This window comes from Bemisia tabaci, chromosome 1 (assembly GCF_918797505.1).
Source record: "Bemisia tabaci chromosome 1, PGI_BMITA_v3".
Classification (NCBI taxonomy): domain Eukaryota; kingdom Metazoa; phylum Arthropoda; class Insecta; order Hemiptera; family Aleyrodidae; genus Bemisia; species Bemisia tabaci.
In genome coordinates, this window is record NC_092793.1 from 48,933,858 (window position 1) to 48,956,974 (window position 23,117).

Consider the following 23,117-nt stretch of genomic DNA (forward strand, 5'->3'; position numbering starts at 1 on the left):
TAAAAGGTCTACTTTCATCAGAAAATATTTTGATTACTTATTGTGCGATTCCTTCAATGTCTCAGCTGAAAATAAGAAAATTTGAGATACGGCAAGGCGGCAGCAATGGATGAAATTTTCAAAATTGACCAATTTTTTAAACATTGCCTGAAAGCTGGTGGTTTTCTCTACATTTTGAGACCAAGCTCATCTCTTTACAACAAACCATTAGCGAGATATGCGAGTTTACATTTTTTACTTTGACTCCCCCCCCCTCCACCTCCCCCTTGATTGCCCGATTTAAAAAATCGTCATTGTTTTAGACTCGGGAGGTAATCCTCTATCAACTTTGAAAATATTTCGAAGATCAGGCTTGAAAGGTTGAAAATGACCGATTTGGAATAAGGTCCTTTTTTCCTTGCTCTAGTCACAAGAACAAGTAGAGGCAAGTGAGAATTGGATTCGATGCGCGATACGTCATTACGAATCTTTGTTTACATTCCAAAGAGCCAAAAACGTAAATTCTCACGGTGAATGAGTGAAAATGTCTGTGTGTGTTTCATGTGCGTCTGTGTTAGTGACTACGCACTCACAGAGGAACGCGTGCGTCTTCATGAGAGCGTTATCAGGCAACGCGCCGCGCCGCGCCGTCGCTAAATAGTCACCAGAGACTCTGCGCAAAACTAAATTCGTCGATAGTACAGGCCTCGTTTTATTATTAATATTCCTTCCGAATCGGAGCGAAACCTTATGGGCAGCATGCAGCGAGACATTGCGAGTTTACGCCTTCTGCCATCGCACCTTCAATAGGCCTGTTGCACGGTATTGACACAGCCAACTGAATGCACTCTCTAAGAGGAAATTAGCTCGAAAATGATGTGAGGTACGTCAAAAAGTCTGAAATACACTCCTTAGCGCACAATCTGTTAAGTGCGTAACACGCACATTAAATGCATGTCACTTTAAAAATGCACATGCAAACATCATTTTAGACAAATTCATTGGCGAAGCTTGAATGATCCATTATCAATATTTTTCCATGTGAAGTTATGGTAAAAATTTATTATTAAGGTGTTATACAAGGTACAGGTATACAAGATAAACACCCTGTTTGTCGATCCTTTTCCAAAGTTTAAATGGCAGATCAATCGATATATCGCGAAGCACGCACTACAAAAAAAGTAGCTTGGATCAAGCATGATAATTCTTGAATTTGCCGCCAAGAATTTTCTTTTTCTTGCTTTGAGCTGACTTTTTCTTGATTCAAGAAAAATAATGCTTGGGTTAAGCAAAAAAGTAGCTTATATTAACCAGCAAAATTCTTGATTCAAGAAGAAATACTTCTTGGCGGCAAATTTAAGATTCTTTTTTTTTTCCAGTGCGCTACGCCTCTGTACAATTTGTAGCGAAACTCCCACGAGAGGAAGTAAATCGTGTTAAATCTGAATTACTTATCAATTGGTTCAAACACGAAACAATATCTCGGATAAAGTTGTAAAAATGATCCAAGAGAAATCTCAACCCCTGGAAACATTCTCTTCGGCGGACTCTTTGGAAAAACTGTAAATCCCAGAAAAAACTCGATAAGCTGTAGTTGGATAGAAGCCGTGTCCCCTTGTTAGTGCAGACAAACCAGGTGAGGCTTGAGAAAAGATTCGGAGGGAGATCAAGAACATCAGTGGATATTGTCGGGAAATTCAGTGCACTCTCTCAAAAATCCGGGTTCTGAAGAGAGCTCCGTTAACTTGGCGTGGTTTACATTATTCGGTGGTCGGAGAGCCGTCCCACTTCTGTGTCCACGAAAATGGACGGGCAAAAAGAATGGTGCTCGGAATCAATAGCTCGTGGCTTATGTAAATTTTGGCTGGGTAATACATGTTCGGACCATGTAAGCCGCTCAGGCGGCTTTGAAAGGAAACTAAACATACGGAGGTCGGAAAAAGAGAGCGGGCGAAAGAGACATCCAAAGAGGTGGACGTCCAGCTCCGCGTGTACGTAAGAGAAAGCGCCTTTTTCCGATTTAAAATAAATGAGTGGTGGGCGAACTACGTTGTCAGATGGAGATATGTCGCGGCGAAAAATAATCGAACCGGGCATTTAATCAGAATAGTCAAGTTTTAATAGTTTGCGAAATTGTGCATGTTTTGGACGACGAAGTGCTCTCGAGGATTCGATGTTTTTAACGTAGGAATTCATCTTTACGAACTTTTTTTGAATGATTAATCAAAATGTATAGTACCACAATAACACTAGCCCTAGATAATCTAGACTGTTGTGAGAAGGACAAAAACACCTCTTCAAACGCCAATGCATGCCATAGGGTGGATTCCGGCTTGGATACCACTGACGGGGAATGAATATCATTCCCGTCCCTATTTACATAGTTTTCCTTTTTCTACTTGATTTATTTTATTACCTATTAATTGTGGTGTATTTTGTATTGTTCAATCAGCCACTTAAAAAAAATAATACCTGGATTCTGTCAATATTGATCATTTTTACGTATTACGGTTCTACTCAATCAAGAATGTTTGAACTTCTTTTGAATTTGGCTCTTTATAAATGCTTCTTGAAAATCAATGGGAAAAATGTGAAACCACGTATTTCCAATTGTGATGTTGGGGACTTCCGGTCATAATCAATGTTCTCTTTGGAAACCAAGTCAACGTAATTTCTTGAAAACTTCGTGGATTTTTATTAACTGTTAGGAAAGTATGCTGCATATTTCAGGCTACGGCGATGATTTGCTTCTTTTTGAAAAAATTAAACAGGAGCGGAAATTTCGAAACACAGCAACGGAGAAACGTGGTTCTTCACTTTGGCATAGATATTTGAATTTTCAACATTGTTAAAACTTAATATTTTATGATGTGCTGCAAAATTTGATATAAATCCTGAGCTAATTTATTGTATGCTGCAAAATTTCACAGAAAATTCTTCGTGGGAATTAACTGAAGTATTTTGTCTAAAATTCACATGAGAAGCATAATTTCAAATAACGCGAGCATTTGACAAAGTGGTTGATTTGACTACTTGCCTGCTATAGAAACAAATTTATACAGATCCACATAATTCACCGTCCACGAGAGAATGGATCTTGGTCCGGGAGTGTAACATTTTCAGAAGATATTCTTTATTGAGTTTGGTCGAAAATTCAAATTTTCAGATTTCGAAGGAAAACGATATGTAGCACCCCAAGAAATATATTCCGAGCGGTTTAAATTATTTAACAGCTAATGGTTGGCTTAAATGTACATTCATGTCTTGTTAGGTCATACCTTGAGCGAATAGCATGTCACATTAGTATTTGATTAAATTTTGCAGGGAGAAATTTTCATTTCCACTACATGAGGGGTTGAGGGGGTCATAACTGCTTAAGTGTTACTCGCTTGCTCGGAGTTGTGCTAAATGAAGCTAAAATAGGAAATAAGTATGTATCACGCAAACAGTATGAATCTAGTTCCTGCTGATTTAATTTATTTTCATTCAGCATATCTTAACATAAATACGTCCAATTGGCAGCGTTGAGTGAACCTTTCGGTTTAAGTCAGCTAGGGAAGAAAAAATATACACTCTTGGTTCACGGGAGAGGTCTGCATTAAAGTGCTTGATGCTACATAAATTATTCATGGTTTACGTACACAAAACTCCTGACCACATTGTAGTCGTCATGGTTGTTCAGCTTCAATGGTTTAATGTGCTACAAATGCATAGTTTATTAAAAAAGCATATCCACTCATAGTTTTTTGGTACCGCATTCAGGAAAAATGTATTTTGTCATAGAATGACAAAGTTGATTCTCATTTTCATTACAAAAATGTTGAGTAATAACAAATTCTTCCATTCAAAAAAAAAATTTAATAAATTGTTTTTTTTCCACAACTTAAAAACGAAGGGAGCGAGAAAGTAAACATTTTTGAGGCAAAGATAGTTTCTTCCAACCGAAGACAAAATTTTTGTTCGCTTGAATCATGCATCTCAACGACGATTTTCAGTGTTCATTAATCAATTGACGCGGGGTGCAAAATTAGGCACTGTTTCCCCGTACACAACCGGTGCAGCCGACTATGCTGCCATGCTAAGGAAACACGCCGTATGAGCCAAAAGACGTTACCAAATTTTCTATGATGAAATATGAATTTTTAGGGAAATATGTGAATATTTTTCATCCGATTTCTCAGAGAATGTCATCCACGATCAGATCTAAATTATCGGGAATTTCAAGAGAAAATAATCATAACTCTCCTCAAAATTTAAAATTATACCGGAAGAAATTTGGCAACGCTCGAATGTTCATACGGCGTTTATCCTTATACTGCCGTGCCAAGGAAGAACGCCGTATGAGCATTCGAGAGTTGCCAAATTTCCCTCGATGAAACAGGTATTTTTGACAACATTCATGCATATTTTTCTTTCAAATTTTCAGATGTTATAGATTAAATTACGTACAAAATTATCTAAAAATTTTGGAAATAAATATTAACAACTTTCCCAGTAAATTTGGTTTTTATCGAAGGAAACTTGGCAACGTCTGAAGGCTCATACGGCGTTTTTCCTTAGCACGGCAGTATAGCACGGTAGTATGGTGATTTTGCGTAGCGAGACGCGCTGTGCGTGCAACGTATTTTTCTGTTCGGATCTATAAATTAGCCGGGACCAAGGCCTGGAACCGTGTTGTCGAGAAGGAATCAGTGGCATATCCTCGGATCGGACGAGCCGTGTTCGACAACCCGTATAAATCAACAGGAACGAGTGGAGGGGGGGGGGGCGGCTGGGAGCCATTCAGGAAATTGGGAGTCGGGTGATTACGGGTCATTTCGTCTCCGGGTCTTCCTCGTCAGCAGCTCATTACATTAAGTAAACTAATTCCCCCCTTCACCCCGTCCCTCTTTCCACCCCCATCTCCCATCCCCCTTCCACCCCCGGGGTATACAACCCGATCATTCGGCGCCGAGCGCTGTCCTCTGTCCCCTGTGGCAGCCCCGGTGAACACGCACAGTCTATACAACCGTGCTAAGGAAGAACACCGTATGAGCTATCAGACATTGCCAAATTTCCTTCGGAAAATTATGAAATTACAGGAGAATTTGTTGATATTTCTCTTCCGAGTTGCCGGAGGATTTCGTTTGTGATTCGATCCATAAAGTGTGAAAATTGTAAGGAAAAATATTCATTCCTTTCCTTCAAAATAAAAAGGCCCCGAGCAGAATTTTGGCAGCATTTGAATGCTCATGCGGCGTTTTTCCTTAGCACGGCAGTGTAGAGTCGCGTTTTAAATAAGGCAATTTCACGTTCTTTTCCGAGATCAAACGTTTTGCAAGATTCTTCTCCATAGAGAAAAGAAAATTCAACCCCAATAACCGGTAGCGGTAGCGCGTGGCCAGAACTTTCTCCAGAAGGGGGTTAATAATTTCTCCTGAGGGTTGGAGTTAATAAGCCAGGAGATTGCCTGATTTCGCTATTTGTCTGAGACATGTGTACTTCAGATAGGACAAGTCTTCCTTTCAAAATGGCGATCATCTAAAAGTTTGATTTTTAACAATCCAAAGCAAAAGAGGAACTCAGTCCGCGAAGACTAGCTTTTCGATCGAGTAAATTTGTTGAGATGGGGGAAAAATTGGGTTCCAAAATAACTCTCCAGTACCCTAAAGTGCAAGTTGCGGGTGTAAATACGACTCAGGCCAAAGGACCTTAAAAGCGTGCCTGTTCAGTCGACGTCGCACAAAGGATCGAGTCTATCAGAGCGATCGGCATGAAATTTTTTACTAAAACCTACCAATTTTGACGTTTCATTCGTCACATTTCAAATCAGGGATGCTTTAAGAGGAAAATTTCACGAAGAAACCACTGGAACCACTTTTAAAACCTCAAATTTTTGATTTAATAGAGTTATAGGCTTTTAAAGGTTCCAAATTTTGTCTGACCCCTCCGATTGACTCGTTCCACCGTGCGTCGGATGAGCAGACAGCGTCCAATCGCTTACACCTAAGCAATCGGCCTTTCAAACGCATTTTCTCGTTCCGAAAAGCGACGACGGTATAAAAATATTATTCTTCTTAACATCAAACAACTAACATCTGAAAGTTCCGTCATGTGTTTTATTACGGATTCGCTCGCTTGTCGGCTGGATATTTTTTCTGCTTTCCCTCGGCCCTCTTCCTCCGGGCTCGCTTGTCTACGCAGCGGTTACATTTCTCGGCACCCTCCTAAACTCTCCACAACAAATTTTTATTTTCTTTGCTTTCTATTTTCCTCGCCTGGGGTATTTATCCCGGCCGGAGACACGCGTTATGCCCTCCCGGCTCACCTCCGATTTGATTTGAGCCCCTAATCGAGTTTAAGCGCTCACCACGATCGCGCTACTGCCCTTTATAGGAAGATTCCTTTACGTCGAGACTCCTGGAGTACCTCTATACGGGAGAGTATTGCCATCTTTGTGCCGCTCTCCGATTGGACATCACGTTTAGGCTATCATGGAGCTCCGAAGTTGGCCCAATGTAAATATCGAATGCAATTAGTCAAATCAGGCATTTGATCAAATGCCTAAAGAGATACATAGTCAAATTGTGACAGTTTATGAATTTGTTTAAATTAATGACGAGAAGCTCACGAGTTTTCAATATTTTAGAAAAAATGACGCATTAAATCTTCGTAATCTCCTTTTTTCTTCCTCTGCAACCGCTCTTCGCGAATTGAATTATTAAATTTTAAGAAAAGTTGTGTTCTATGCGACATGCTGTGAATTTCAACATAAATGTTCGTTCAAGGGCTAAAAACCGTCTCAAATACCATTCTATGCCACACATTTTTACAGAGATTTCTTTCTTACAAGAGCTATCAATTATTTTGTCTAAAATCAGCATAAAGATCAGAATGGACCACTAGACAAGGTACGAATTTCAGAATTCTGATTTATGTTTCTTAACCAAAATTTCACGTAAAACACGATACACACAACGAAAATCACGGAAATCAACTCCTTACGAAGATATTTAATGATTCTTAATGCGTGAATTCAAACCACCCGCTCATGAAAACTCAATGCTCTACGTGATTCACATCATGCGCTAAACGTTTATCATGACAGTCTCTGCGATATAAAAATCTGGCAATCTCAATCTTAACGCTTTGGCTCAGCTATAGCAAATTGCTTATAGTTTGAACAACACATGGTGGGAAATGAACAATGCTCGATGGAGAAGATTGCCGAAACCGTTGTAGTGCGCGATTTGACTCACGTAGAGCTTTGAGTTTCTTGTGAGCGGGCAGTTCAAATTCCTCGTAACCAATGTGAAATAAAAACGTTAATATCTTCGTTAGGAGTTGGTTTCAGTAATTTTCATAGCACGAATCGAGTACTACGTGAAATTCTGGTAAAGAAACATGTATCAGATTGCTTAAATTCGTACCTTGTCTAGTGGTCCATTTCAATCTAAATAAGAATAATTGACTATTTACCTAGGCATTTGATAAAACGCCTGATTTGACTATTTGCCTGCAACATAAACAAACGACCCGACCTAAAGAAACACGTATTATCGGCTGAGAAATGAATGATAATCACACTCAAAGGAGAAATATCGGCAAAAATATCCATTAAAGTTCGGTCCGAACTCAATTCAGAAGTTGGATGTAAAAAAAATTCTATCACATCCAAAATCACGTCTACAACTTTGTCGCCATCTTGTTTGTTTACATTGGGCCAAACTACGAGCGGAGGGGCTGGCTGGGGTTTGTTCACATTGGGCCAACTTCGGGGCTCCATAGCCGACCAATCAGAGAGCGCACACTATTCCTGTAGTAAAAGGTTTGAGATGGCAATACTCTCCTGTGTGCAGGTGCTCTAGAGACTCCGACGTCTCCTTTGAAAAACGATACTTTTAAAGTTTCCTTTTTTCGTCTAGTCTCTAATCCCAGTTTCGCGTGGCCTAAGGCGAATCTTCAAGTTACGGATGAAAAGCAGAGGCGTGGCGTGCTTTGCGATATATCGATTGATCGATCTGCCGTTGGAGCCTGCGGAAAACGATCGATTAGCAAGGTGTTCGCAACGAACATCCTAATAATCAATTCTCTACCATAGCTTCGAACGGGGAAATATCGATAATCGATCATTCGCGCTTTGCCACTGATAGAAAGATCAAGATGAGGTGCTCATTTTCTTATTTTTCTATAGTGTCATGCAATCTGGGGAGATTTCCTTTCGAATAAGAAAAGGAACTTGCAACCCGAGTAAGCACAGATTGCAATAAAGTGCAGTTATGCATTAAAATTATTTCAACTGTGTCGAAATGTTATGTACGTTCCCTATCTACTGACTGAAAGGAACCTCTCATTGAAACTTGTAGTTTCTAATTGCAAAATGTAGTCCAATTATGACTGATAAATGTCGCAGTGAGCACTTTAATATGGGCGAATTTTTGCATATTACGTGCGGGATCTCCAAAATATATTTTGTCTGATTCAAAGAATATCGGCAAAATGCAGTGAGAAGGAAGCAGACTCACGGTTCATAAAAAATGTCGAGAGATTATCAACTGCCAATAAACATCCTGTAAATGAGCATATTACTCCAACGATGAGAATATTAAATGATTATGGATCAGCGCGCGAATCCCCCCAAAACAATCAAGCCATTTGTAAACAAGCGGAACAAAGCTAACCACCATCACCGGTATTTGATCATAATTTCGATGAAAAACGAGCAATTATTTATGCACCCGGTTTCGGATAACAGAACCTGTGTTTACGAGCATCCATAGCTGAACCTCCTGAGCCACGTTTTCGAATTAATACGGGCTGCTAACAGTAAGCCATGGCGTCACTTCAAAAAACGCACATGCGCCGTGATCTACCCTACGAACATTTTAGCACAAAAAGAGATCTGAATGCCAGACCAAACCGGAGCTACAATTTGAGGTATCCAGTTCAAAAAGCGCGGTCAAGATCAATAGAAGTTAGATCATCGATTTTCCGTTTATTCGGTAATCCGTCGCGGTTTTTTTTACCACTGAAATGCGGCATTTTCATACACGACACGGAGGAAACCAATTTTGGGAGGGCAAAAATTGAAAATACGTCTGTTTTATGCCATTTTCTTTTCAACTAAATGATTATTTTTTACAAACACGATGTAAAATTGGCCAAACTTCTGCTCTTTGGTTACAAATAGAGCCTGATAAACATTTTTTCAGTCTTTTTTGGTGGTTTCAATTGATTATCCCTTAATTTTGCTATCGGCGCGGACCTCTACCACACGACACGGAATAACCGCTCATCTATTATTGTATATTGAAAACATAGAATTTGAAGGTTTCTGAAATTTTGTGAATTTCATGTTTAAGCAGACACTACTGAGTGAACTGCGAAAGAGAATGTCCTTGGTTCCTGAAATGAACAATGATTGACCAATTATGACCAAAGGATCTGATCTCCTATAATACATGTGATAAAATGGTAAGTGCCGCTCAATGACGTAACAAGGCGGCATACTTTCTCACTCTTGTATTTATATGCTCCTGAAATTTCCCATATCAGAAACAAATTATGAAAAATACTGTAAACACAGCTCCCTGAGCACTTTCAGATGCAACGATAATAATATTTCGTGCAAATTCTCTATTCTAATTTTCTGAGGGGCTTAGAGGACAACGCACATACGTGAAGTTTCTGAAAAAATCAAGAATTGGATTGTTTCAATTAAAAATAGTCTTAATGCATATTTTATGACACACTCGCTCCCAAATTTCAATTTTTAATCATTAAAAAGTCTGATTGAACTTCCTTTTCGCCATGAGGATCCATGTAATTTTCAAACTTCGGGCACGTATTTCTCGAAACGGCAAAAACATATGCATACGCATGAATTTCTAGAAATGGCAAAAACCTGCGCTCATGCTCCTTGTCCTCCAGGCCCCTCATCTGTCATGTGCAGAGTACGTAAGTTTTACAAAATTGAACATCCGCCCTTTGAAAAGCAGTCGATTAATTTGTCGCTTGGACAGAGGACAACGGAAGAGAGGTTGGTAATCACCTGAACTAAGTCACCGAGACTTCCGCCAGCGGCAGTGAAGTTGAGGAAGCAGAGAAGGGGCAGTCGGTCCTCCCGTGGACGCCGGATTTCCAACTCGTAAGTTCGACCAACTTGACCATAGTACGTCCTGTTGCAGGCTGTAACAAAATCCAATCAATTGTAAATGATATAAAAAAGGTAAATATTACTGGAAAACAGCCGGTGATTTAAACGATAACATGTCAATGGTGAAACTCTCGTACTGTGGTGCTAAGGAAGAACGCTGTATGAGCCTTCAGGCGTTGCCAAGTTTCCTCAGATAAAAATCGAATTCACTAGGAATTTTGCGGATATTATTTACCAAAAATTTCAGACAGTTTCGTACGCAATTTAATCTGAAATGCCTGAAAATTTCAAGGAAAACTATGCACGAATGTTGTCAAAAATACATGTTTCATCAAGGGAAATTTGGCAACTCTCGAATGTTCATACGGCGTTCTTCCTTAGCACGGCAGCGTACCACGAATTTCGTTTACGGTGTTTTGCGATCTTATTTTACTTTCTTAAAAGAGAACAAGTCAACATAATTCCTTCAACTTTTCTCAGAATTTTCTTCACAGAGAGAAGGAAAATCGCGGAAGCTTCTACGAATTAATATTGAGTAGTTTTCCGATTAAAAAGAAAATTATGAAAAAAAGTCTGCAAAGTCGCCAACCGAGATGCTTGGTTTGGGAGTTTTACCGTTAAAAGTGGCGGGGCGTACTTTGCGATACATCGATTGATCTGCCATTTAAACCTATGGAAAAGGATCGATAAACAGGGTGTTCGCAGCGAACACCTTAATAATCGATTCTGTACCATAGCTTCAAATGGGGGCATATCGATAATCGGTCATTCACGACTCGCCACTGACCGTCAAGTGACAAATGACGAAGATGATGCTTGTAATATATTACAAGATATATTGCCATGGTAAAATTATTGAAAAATAATTCGAGTTCATAGGTTGCCAGTCCTTTTGGGCCTCAAGAGCTATGATCTGATAAAACCTAACCTCCAAATTTTCGAATTGTCCTTACTCTCCCTATAAAGGTACTCTAAGCAGACCTAGAGTACCTGTATAGGGAGAGTACCGACAGATCGGTTCATGGAGGGCTTAGGGCCCAAAAGTGCAGCCACGTTTCTAACCAACTTCTAACGCACAAAATTTCACTGCCAGTCTGCAGATTCCAATTCTAACCAAGATGGCCAAGAATGTACAGAAATGAGCGTCCTTCCGCGAAATTGAGTAAATTTATGCAAAAACTGAGTCAAACACGGCTTAATAAAGGACGGTTCGTAACAATAGTATCAGTAAATCGCTCTGGATAATTGAAATTCATAGGTTGGCTGCCCTTTTGGGCCTTAACTTTATTCGCGGAGACATCGGTGAAGGCCTGATGGACTTTCGGAGTTTCAGATCTGTCGGTACTCTCCCTATACAGGTACTCAAAGCAGACCTGGCGACATGGGTTCCTGGACGCATGATGCACAGCCCGCTGAAGAGGGTCGTTGCTGCTGCGGTGGGTGAGCAGAGCAGAGGTTAGCGTTATAAGTAGATTTCTCCGATTTTTCTTGGGCGCTCCCGTCTCCGTCCCCGCCCAAGGCCGCAGGGCCGAAGAAAAGGAAGAAGGGAGCTCAATCGACTGTGAAGAGGTCCAGCCATGTATTTCCCGACACCTTCTCTTCTCCTCGCCCACTTGCCCACGCTCCCGCTCGTGCCCTCGGGATAATCGGGAAACGCATCTTTGTCTGCTAACCGACGAGCAGATGTAAAAATCCGTCGTTCGGCTCGACCGCGGGCTCATCTTTCCGAGTGAATTGAATTCACCTTTCCAGCGTTCCCCGGAGACGGTCTCAACGAAAATGATCATTCTTAGCCTACGGCGCTTTCCAGTCTTTTAATCTGAAGTGGAATGGTCGACGGAAGGAGCGTCTAATTATATCGACTTTCTGTCATTTGGACTATATTTGAATCAGTGAGAACGAAAACACACCCACTCGGTAATTCGGAAATGCTTAATTTTCACCGAAGTTAGTGCACAACTTGGATTTTTAAAGTGCGTCCTTAAGTATTTGTCTTTCGGCACCAAAAATCTTTATCTTAAACTAACTTCTTCGCTTACTGTGCAGTTTCGTTCGTCTTCATTATTTTCATTTTTTCGAGTTGGTGTGTTGTCGTTCTCACCGATTCATTTTAAAATTGAACCAGTGAGGACGAAAACACACCAACTCCAAAAAATGAAAATAATCGAGACAAACACAAACCAGCACAGTGGGCGAAGAAGTTAGTCTGAGATAAAGATTTTTGATGCCGAAAGACACGTACCTACTTAAGGACACTTTTAAAGGTCGAGGTTGGATTGGATGCGCTAACTTCGATGACTTTTAGGAAAATTGACCGCCTTAAATGAAAATTGACCATAGTTTTGAACCACCGAGATGGTGTGTTTTCGTTCTCATTGATTCAATTAAGAACTAAAATTTCGGGCTCGGTTTATAAACAGCATGCATACCATTATCTATACTATAAGCTCCAAGACCTCCTAATTTTGCGAAACTGGTGACGCTTAGTTCCAGCGTTCTACCGGGCCGATTTTCATGATTTTTGCGGCAATCGACGGGCAATTGTCTCTAGATAAGCCAACTCTTTTCAGATTTTCAAAATATGGCCCAGGTTTTTTTATATTACGTGGTAAAGTTGCGAATTCTCCCATTTAAACAATGTAAATTTATACTTTTTGTCATAGTTCGTTTGAGCGTTCTACCGGGCCGATTTCCATGATTTTTGCGTAAATCGACAGGTAATAGGCCCTAGATGAGCCCGCTGTAATCAGATTTTGGAAAAAGGACCCAGGTTTTTTTAAAATCACGTTATAAAAGTGAGTGAGTTTACAGAATGCTCCGGTACTGCTACCGCTATGCGCGGGAGGATGCGCAGTGGTCAAGGAGGTTGCGCAGTAGCTGTGTAGCCTGCGCATCAGCTCTACACTTATCTACACAAGATTCGCGTCAGTGTCCATACGTCGAGCGGTGGTCGAGTCGTCTAAGACGTCGAATGCGTCCATTTTGAACTCGGTGTGGGTTCGATCCCCGACCCACGATGTCTTAATGATTACCTGTGACTATCACTGTGCATTGTTTTACTGCAATATTTCATCAAGCAGTCATTCCAAAACGCGTCCTTTTAATTTTAAAGTAATTTTAAGTAATGTTTAAAATTAAAGTATACCTCATATCGTAATTTTTTAGGGGAAAAATAAAACTAACACCGATAGGAGGGTAAAATTAGGGCCGCGAAGCGGCCCATTGATGGCGCGGAGCGCCTTCAGGGGGCTGGGCCGCGTAGCGGCCAGGGGGCGTAGCCCCCTAGTTTACCCTATGCGCATAAGTGTTTTAACGCTTGAGGCAGAAAATGTAGTTCCTAATCGCAAAATGTTCTTCGTTTGGTCTACAGGAAATGTGTCTACAAAATAATTTCTAGGAAGTGTTACGTCTTCTCACTTAAAGTGATGAGTACTGAGTAGTATACAAATGAGGACTCCGCCGAGTTAGCAACACATGAAAACATGCGTGGCAATACCTTGAATCTTGGTTGAGAGTTACTTTCAGTAATTCTCGTTGCACAAATCGTGTTCTACGTCAAATTTTGGACGAGAAAGCATGTATCGTAATGCTTCCACTCAAACTTTGTCTGGTAGTCCATTCCACCATCGGTATGGTTATACCGAGGGTGGTTATACCGGGTGGTCCCCCCCCTCCCCTAGAAATGAAGCCAGAAAAATTGATGAAATTGAAGGATGAATCTATTAAATAGTGGCGGCGCCTGAAAATGCTTGCTCCGGTATCTCATTAGCGACTCTTCAAAAACGCGTTCGTGTTTGCATTTTTTATCGTAACTGTCATCTGCCAACCCGGCTGAGGAATCCCTATCAGCCGAGTCCGCGCCGATTTTACGCGTTCATGCGTTTCCGGGCCGCTCATAAATTCTGAGAAGGCGCGCGACGTCGTCGCACGGTAGATCGAGTCAGAGGGAGCACTGGAAAAAAAAAAAACACATTGGATCTTGAGTCCAGACTCTTAAAAACATCGACAAGAAAAAACACTCTTGATTCAATCAGATTTAAGCTTAAATCAAGAACCAAGCCTCTTAATTTGAGCGGATTTCCTTTTGATTTAAGCTTAAATCTGATTGAATCAAGAGTCCTTTTTCTTGTCAATGGTTTCAAGAGTCTGGACTCTAGATCCAATGTGGTTTTTTTTTCCAGTGAGGGGTCGGACTTAAAATTTTTGACAAAAATTGCAAATTTATTATGTGTATTTATGTTTATTTCGTCACATTTTGAATTTTAAGGAGGGCTTCTAGAAGAAAACTTCAACACTAGAACCAATTTTAGAACCTCTAAGTTCCGTATAAACGGAGTTCCAAGCGTTTAAAGTTTCCAAATTTTGTCCGACCTCTCTTAATGACTCGACCCGCTGTGCGCCGATGGACGGGATGGACGGGACGTACGAAAAAAAGAGAGAGGTAATGAAAAAATTAATCATCTAATACACCCCCGTTCATAAATCGTCCCGCGTTCAATTAATAAGTTCTATTTTTAATTAAAATTTTGATTTGATCTCAACTGATGCGTGGCGAGTCCTTCAAGAATGCATTTTCCAGTCCCGTGCACCTTGGACCGATTGTGCGAATTTCAGCCCCTCGCTAACTATCGTTTAATCTGCGTTTGATAAATCGTGCGTCTCTCCCAAGTCTTCACCCTTATGACGCGAGGGCGTGCCTTCATTTCCACGTGAGCCCTGTTTTACATATACGTTCATGCTTTCTGGGACTCATGCGGAAGTCGAGATACGCCCTTTCGCCGGAGAAGCGACAAAGTATCTCGCTCTAAGCTGTTGGAGTTGATGCGGGCTAAAGATCAAAGTCGCACCAGGCTTGGAGCTGTTTACGCTCACATGTTGTGTCGACACCTGTCTTGTCCCGGTCTCGGAACGCTTATCCTTTATTGCTATTGAATGAACGAAATGAATTTAAACGGTGAAATAACAAGTATTATACTATTATACACATCGGATTTGTCAGGTACTGGTGTGTTGCGTTCTGCAACTTCACGCGCTTTGATGAGAATTGTATACCTAAATTCGCCGTTCCTCGGACGAAAGGGCGTAACTACACTTCGACGTTTGCTGAGCGAACTTACAGTGCTGTTTTGGGTAAAATGGTAACCTTATCAGCCAATTTTTGGCGTTGAAATTTTCTTTTTGAGGATCCACTGCATCATTACGCAAGCATTTGGAACATAGCACGCGGTCGCGCTAGCGTCTCGCCAATGGCTCTTGGACACAGTTGAGGATAAAATGCGTAAATTTTCAATCATCCAAAAAATTCCTATACACTGCCGGTCGGGTTAGCCTTGCGATCAGCACGTCTTACTCTCGGTCAATAGGTCCTTGGTTCATATTCCGGGAGTGCTCAAACATTTTCGGGGAATTGACGAGAAGGTCTGCTAAAAAGACTCCATTTCTTGGCCATGACCTCTGAAAATTTGAATGACCTCGAGCGTGGGTGCGTCCATCTCCCAATGTCTAGGGACATGAAATAGCGTATACAGGGGGCTGCTCCCTAATAGAATGTAAGCCAAATGCGTATTATGCTTATCGGGAAAAAAACTCTGAAGACCTTTCGGATGAAAATTGACAATTTTACGAAGAACGGAGATTTTCGCGATAAATTGACTGCGTTTAACAGAAAAGAACCAAGCCACATTAGCTATTGCCAAAAACTGGGCGATTTAATTTTTTACGAGAGATCGTTTGTGTGGATTCCTAGGGGAATTATAAGGGATTTGCTTCGTACTGCTCAAAGACAACTCCGAGTTCAATACCTCAAAACGTCATTTTTTGGACTTACTTTTCTTTAAGAAAGAACAGCAAGATATTCATTAAAAATAATAATTATCATCAACATAAACAAAATACACTTAACTATAAAAATATGAAAAGAGACAAGCAATCAAAAAGTTAGACACAGGCGTTAGACACAGGCAGTTAGGACAGGCGTACAAGTAGATTCCACGCCAAATAAGGTTGAGCACTTTTAAACCGCGACAGCGGATCCGCCATCTTGATTTTTGGACTTTCTACCCATGCTAAAATGACGTCAGACGTTCCTCTGCCGCAGTCCACGAGTGCATGAACTTATTCGACGTGGACTCGACTCTTGTCTCACCTCAACAAGGCATGCGGCACCCGGTGGAGACAAAGACGCGGGCGTGAGGGACGACGCGACGCTTCGCGAAGCGACGTCATCGGATCCCATCCCTCATGCTTTATCGGGAGTCGACAGTCGGGAGCTGGCGTTGTGTGTATCGCGGACGTTTCCGCTCGGGCTCGGAGCCGTTCCAACTTATCTCCGGCCGGCATCTGAACCCGCGCCGAGCGGCCCTGGCCCCCACGTCCGACGCAGAGATGAATTCAAGCTGTCAATATGAATCCGATTAATTTCAAACTCGGAATTCGCCAGCGTCATCCGTTAATCTTCCTCCGCGCCCGGCTATAAGCCGCCGTCGAGAGGTGCGATACCGCAGAGCTTTGATTCGGAGTCGCTCCTCTAGCCTCGGGGGATTTATGCGCGAGTAATGAAATGAGGCATCAAAGCGGTTCGTGATATTGCGTATTTCGCTGCGCGTAAGTGGTGGAGTACCTTTGTAGGGAGAGTATGGACAACTCGAAAATTTGGGGGTTATAGGTTTGATCAGGTCATGTAGCTCTTGGGGCCCAAAAGGACTGCCAACCTATGAACTCGAATTATCTAGCGGTCCTAATTTAAACTTCGAGAGTAGGTGCACTGATCAAAAATTTAAAAGCACGTATAAAACTTTGATTTCGCATAAATTTTCTCAGTTTCACAGTCTTACTCCTTAAGAACGCTTGTTTACAATGCGCTGTCGGTCCGATTGATTAATCTTTCAAATGGATAAGTTAGTGGCAGCGGAACTTTTCTAGTGATTTTCGTTCTTCACGTTGTCGCCTTTGTGGGCCCTAAGAGCTACATAAATTGACATGTCCATACTCTTCCTGTAAAGGTACTCTAGTGAGTGGTGCCCTCTGGAGTGCCTACATAAAGAAGAAATGGACACAAGCGGGCTGATTATTGAAATTGATAGACAAAATTATAGACAAAAGAAAATGAAGCGGTCTTATCGGTTGAAACGAATGGTTGTTGTCGACTAAGGGTTGAAACAACAGATGGACTATAGGGTCCCTCGTCGATTGCCATTCGTTAATCTATCACTTGCCTCCTTCGTCCATTGCAACTACCCACTTTCACAAATAGGATAGCTCCGTTTTCTCTTTGTCTGAAGCTGAGTCCATCGATTTTAATAATTAGAACACAGCGAGCTGATTGTTGAAGTTGATGGACAAAGCAATCGACATGGGGAGTATGGAGCGATCCTAATGGTTGAAATGGGTGGTTCTTGTAAGCTGAGGGAGAATATGATGGACATAACTACATATAGGATCTCTCGTGGGTTGCCGTTAGTTAGTCTACCACTTACCTTCTTCATCCATTGCAACCACCCACTTCCAACAATAGGATCCCTCTATATCCTTTTTGTCTTATTTGTCTATCGCTTTGTCTATCAAATTCAATAATCAGCCAGCAGCTTCTTTCCTCACGATGGATAAGTAAAATTATGATTGATGAACGTTAAAAAGGATATTTGACATTAATGAGTAAAAATTCGGCAGTAACGAGTAGAGTAAAATTCAGCAAGGAAACTCGGGAAATGGATCCTTGAAAGAAATTATATTTATCTGCCCTCGCAAAAAGTACAGAATACAACAAAAAATTCTGGAGCTTTGACAAAATTTAAGGTATGGGTGCGAGCCTTAAAACCTTAACATTTAATCTATGTTCCACATCGATCGAATTGTAGAGCTTATTGAAGCAAAATCGCGGTTCGTATGCTCTAAAGTTCAATTCGTGAGAAAAAACTCTCCAACTGAAGCGAACGGATGAGCCAAAAGTTCAAAACACGAATCAAATGCTTGATCTCATGGGCTGAAATTCTGGCTTGACAAACCGAAAAGTTCGATCGACATGGAACGCCGAGCTTTTCGGCTCTTGCAATCGGACTTTTTTTCAGTGCGCGGGAATCGCTGTATTTTTGAATCGGTTGCAGTAATCTTTGAGCCTCGCTGGGGTAGTGGATCGTTTGTGAGTCTCGTGAATAATTCAAAAAAACACTACATCACAAACCAAGTCAAAAACAGTCGAATGGTGCTCGCGCCGAAAAACACCGGGCAAAAACGGAGAACGCCCCATAAATTACGCGCTGTGAAAGGTAAACCGAATGCGTTGCCGCTTTTGACAAAAAAGGGCTTAGTTTCATTGACTTTAAACCGTCGAGTACCTGCCTATATTCGGGAGAGTATTGCCATCTCAGTCCTTTCACTACAGGAGAGATGAGCCGCTTTCTGATTGGTCGGCTACACTGATAAAAATATTTGTATTCTTGTGTTACTTTTAGTTAATATAGGAAGTGGAACACAAACCAACACAAATGTTGTGTTGATTTTGGTACAATTTGCGGTGAGTTTAGCGCAGAAAAAAATGGAGAGACTCGGAAAACGCATTCCTCCAATTGCGACGTTGGCATTCACCACTCGTTTTTTGTTAAATTTTTTCAGGAAAATTAGCTGGCTTTTTCTTTTGAAATTTGCAACCGAAGGCTAGGGTTATTTTGTGTTTTACTTCCCGAATTAACCAAGATTTTTTGTTGAAATTTCTCTCTGTGTAGTTTTAAGCTTTAAAGGTAGCGCTCCTGATTTGGCCCAATGTAACCAAACAAAATGACAACAGAGTTCTACCCGTGATGGAAAATTTCTTATATCAAACCGCTGAATTGAATTCTGATAAGAATTTAACGAATATCTTTGGCAAAAATTACATTTTTAGTGTGATTATTATTCATCTCTCACCCGATAATGCGAGGTTCTCTTGATCAGGTTAGTTTAGGCTAAAAGAGCCCCATGAGCAGCCTAAAACTGATGAACCAATCACAGAGCGGATCAGTGATGGCGATTCTCTCCCATTCAAAGGTACTATAAGCCAAAAAGGGTTGAGTAATTGCGTAATGTCTCAAAACACACATCGCAAGTTAGGACAAATTTTACTCAAATCGTGACTTCAGTACTACGTTATCATCTAAATGAGTAAATCTCCGAGTTTATTCTTTCAAACGTAGCAGTTTTCAACCGATGCCTAAAAACTGGATCCACCCCTTGGAACTCATGTTGCATCTCACTTCCGATCAATCAGATCGAGGGATTAATGAGGACATTATTTTGATTCCAAAGGAAAATCTTTAAGGTCACATTATAGCGGTGGTAAAAACTGCCTCATTCGAAATTTTAGATGTTTCCTTTGAAAAAAAAAAGAGAAAAAGTGAAGCCGAATTCTCGAGAGTCGAAGAAAAATGTCGAACCTCGTGTTCACCCGGACTGAGAGTTGATAATAATTTTTATGACATTGATCGAAAGGAACACTCAAATAAAATATAATATTACCATTAGGTCATACAACCGGATAACAGAAGCAAATAAAAAAATAGAACCAGCACACTTCGCTTCGCCACACCGACAGGACGGAACAGTGCAGGACGTTAACAAAAAGTTGAATCGCGAAGTCGCCTTCAAAATACAGTGTAGGCCAAATGACTGCACCGAGGTTCGAATAGTTGCTATGTAGACTATTACAGTAGTGATCGATGCTAAGATACCGCGTAAACCGTGAATGAAGTGCCATATGATTTGAAAAGTATGAATGAAAGACATTAACCGTTGACACTATGATTACTAAAGTTTTTACTAAGTTGAAATCCTCAGTTATATTAAAAGCAAGCCCGAGACAAGTCAATAAAGAAACAAAGAAAACTATTTCTACCATTCTAAAGTTGGCAAAAAAAAAGGTCTAAGCGAACACTGTAACAGAAAAATTGTTTTTTTCTTTAACCAGTTGGTATTTACAACTTTAACGTCCATCCAGAGATCACGGTGTTCTCTATAATGCAATATCTTATGATTTCTTTGCATTGCCATCCTGCAAAGCGGTAAAAAATATAGAATTCAGCATTTAATTGAGACCGTTTACGTAGCCATAAACATAGTCGACTCCTTTTATCGATCGCTGTACTTACTTACGGTGCCTTTTTCCTACGTGTTCACAGGTTAAAGACCTCAAAGTTTACAAATTGAGTATGTTTGAGCAGAATCAAAATAACGGAATTTAGATTTAAAACCATTTGCGCAGCTAGATCATTACATATTTGACTGTTAATTTCACTGTTATATTCGACTGTTATTGCTGCATGCTGATTTTCCGTATTTTGAGGGTCCTCTGCCTAAAGACACAGTAAGTCACGAAATCCAATACTTGTACGCTACAAAGCGCCCCATGATAAAAAAATATGGGACTAGAAATTAGTAACTCTTACATTCTTCTCTTGTTTGAAAAGCCGATGAAATTTTGACATAACAGATGAAATCGAGAGCGCAAAAAATCTGTTTAATAAATCAAACGGAGCTAAAAATTTTGTCCACGTCTTTTCGGCCTTCTCAATAACAGAGAGGAAAGAACATGCATGCTGCAATTTTGTATAATGCGCTACTTAATATTTTCCCAAATGCAAGAAGAGTAAATAATAAAAGAGTGCGTAATAAATTAAGTACCGGTGGTTAAAAGGCGAAACCACGTATCTCTATTACAGTGTTTCAAACTTTTTGCTCTTGTACTATTTTTTCGAGTAGAAACAAGCCTACTTTATATCTTGAAAATTTGGCAGAATATTCTGCTAACCAAGTAAAAAAATCAATAAACTGTGCTTAAAAAAATACGTTTATTAGGTTTCCGAGAAAAAGTAAGTACGACAGGACGTCATATACGATTGCAAATAGAGATGCGCGGTTCCGCACTTTGGCCATCGATGCACATAATAAGAATACGACAAAGGAAATGAGCCGACAAAGTGGAAGGAATGAATTGAATGCATTTCAGGTCGCAACCCATGAACAACACGTCAGACAGGGAGCAAAACTGGGCCATACTGCCGTGATAGCGAACAGTGCAGTAAGTTCATTTCTGTATGAGCCATGGTTGGCACATACTTCTGTGTCTCGCGGTTCATCCCAGCATGCGCTTACTGCTCTCTTCGCTGTCAGGACAATATAGATGAACACACACACACAGCGCGCAAGGCGCGCACCGAGGAGAAAAATTCCTGGAAGAAATTTTTAAACGGGGAACATAGGAAACAAAAGGTACGTTTAATATTATTCATAGACGGATGTAGCGCACTTTTACGTCCGGGTATAAAAGAGCCGTAAATCTAGGAGAACTATCCTGCTTCCTTTTAACTCTATCGATAGCGGGGGACTTTGCCCCGGACCCCGAGACGCATCAAAGCTCATTTATCACGTCTCATCGGACTTTGTTTTATGTGCTTTCTTCGCCGCGCACCGCTCTCCGCCGCGTCCGCAGGATTCGCTTCAACGTCTTGCTTCCTGTCAAAAGTTTACCCCTGTGATTCCGCCGCCCGGCTGCCATGCTTCGCGCCCGTAAACATCAATTCAGGGATACAGAATCGATATTCTCATTAAATATCGAAAGCTAACGAACAGTACCGCCTACCTACAAACGGACGATTTTGCAGAACGAAAAGAAAATGTCGCTATTGTTGTAATTTTAAGGTTGGGTTTGCAATTGTTTCATACACTCAAAAAAAAGGAAATGTCGAAGTAGCATTAACCGCCATGTTGAAATGACATCACAGAAATTATGTTGATATAGGCTGCACTCCCCGTAACCCAACATGGTTTGACTTAATTCTACATTTGCCGTCATGTTGAATCAACATGACGGTAATATTCGAGTAACATTACGCATGTTAATTCAACCAAATTCATGTAAATTTAGCATTACGTCAGACTGAAACTGCATTACACATGTTGTTTTACCATTCCTTTGGTTGAAAGAACATTAACATTTTGTTGAATTAGCATATGCAGTGTTATGTTACCATTTGCTTTCATATTGTTTCAGGAGTACCGTGGTGCTCTTGAAACATCATCTACGTACTGAAAAGGGGGATGGCGTGTTCTCCTCCTCTCCCTCCTCCTCATCTCCCTCCTCCTCCTCATCCCCCTCCTCCTCCTCATCTCCCTCCCTCCATTCATGATTTCGTTTCATAAGCTAGACATCTAAGCCACCTGACTCGATAGTCTTGACACTTAGACAAGATTGTCTACTCACTGCGAGTAACGTTCAACCTATTTTTTATTCAGAGAACTGGTACTATTACTCTTTTCAAACCATTCGTTGGTACATTCTGAAAAAGTCTCTTAAGAAATACGTCCCAAAGTATTTACTTAAAAAAATTTCTGGATACCCAATTGATAAGGTAAAAACACAATTGAGACACTTTCGGAAACAAAATAAATCGACTCGAATAACGCTATTAACGCTCACCATGACAAATAAATGGTAATACGGTAATAATACTTACACATGAAACAAAAAGAATTACTTTTAAGTTGATGATAGTTTATTATTCTTCGTTCAAAAACATTTTCGCTCGTGTGGTTAAAGCTCTTAGAATCATACGTTTCTAATTATTTGATTATATTTTTTATTTTCAATGTTTGATTTATTTATATTAATTATTAATTATTATCATGATATAAAATAAGAATAAAAATGACGATCGTAAACACTGAAGAAAATAAACATCGTTGTTGGAGGAGAAAAAAATAGTTCGTGATAAATTGTTAATTTTTATATGGTGCATAATGTAAATTCCTTTTCGTAAATAGTGAATGGAAAAAAAGAAAAACCTAACAATCTGATGCGGTATGCATTTCACACAACTTAGACGGGGAAAAAATGAAAAAGTAATTCAGTGGGATATGGAAACACTTAAAATTCGTCTTTGGAACCACAAGCCCGGATGGCTCGGTTGGTAGAACACTCCGCTTGTAATAGGTAGGTCCCGCGTTCAAATCCCGAAAAAGTCGGAAAAATTTGATA

At 40.5% G+C, this 23,117-nt stretch overlaps 1 protein-coding gene across 2 annotated transcripts in view; it reads right to left on the reverse strand.

Annotated features, from left to right (window-relative positions):
* LOC109039500 (uncharacterized) overlaps positions 1-23,117 on the reverse strand; it is a 264,367-nt gene that overhangs the window by 50,900 nt on the left and 190,350 nt on the right. For both annotated transcript variants that reach the window (XR_011900209.1, XM_072302347.1), the window contains exon 5: positions 10,010-10,146. Coding sequence is in view for 1 of the 2 variants with exons in the window: in XM_072302347.1 (XP_072158448.1) it covers positions 10,010-10,146 (137 nt within the window). In the remaining variant the exon portion in view is untranslated. The remainder of the gene's footprint in view (positions 1-10,009; positions 10,147-23,117) is intronic.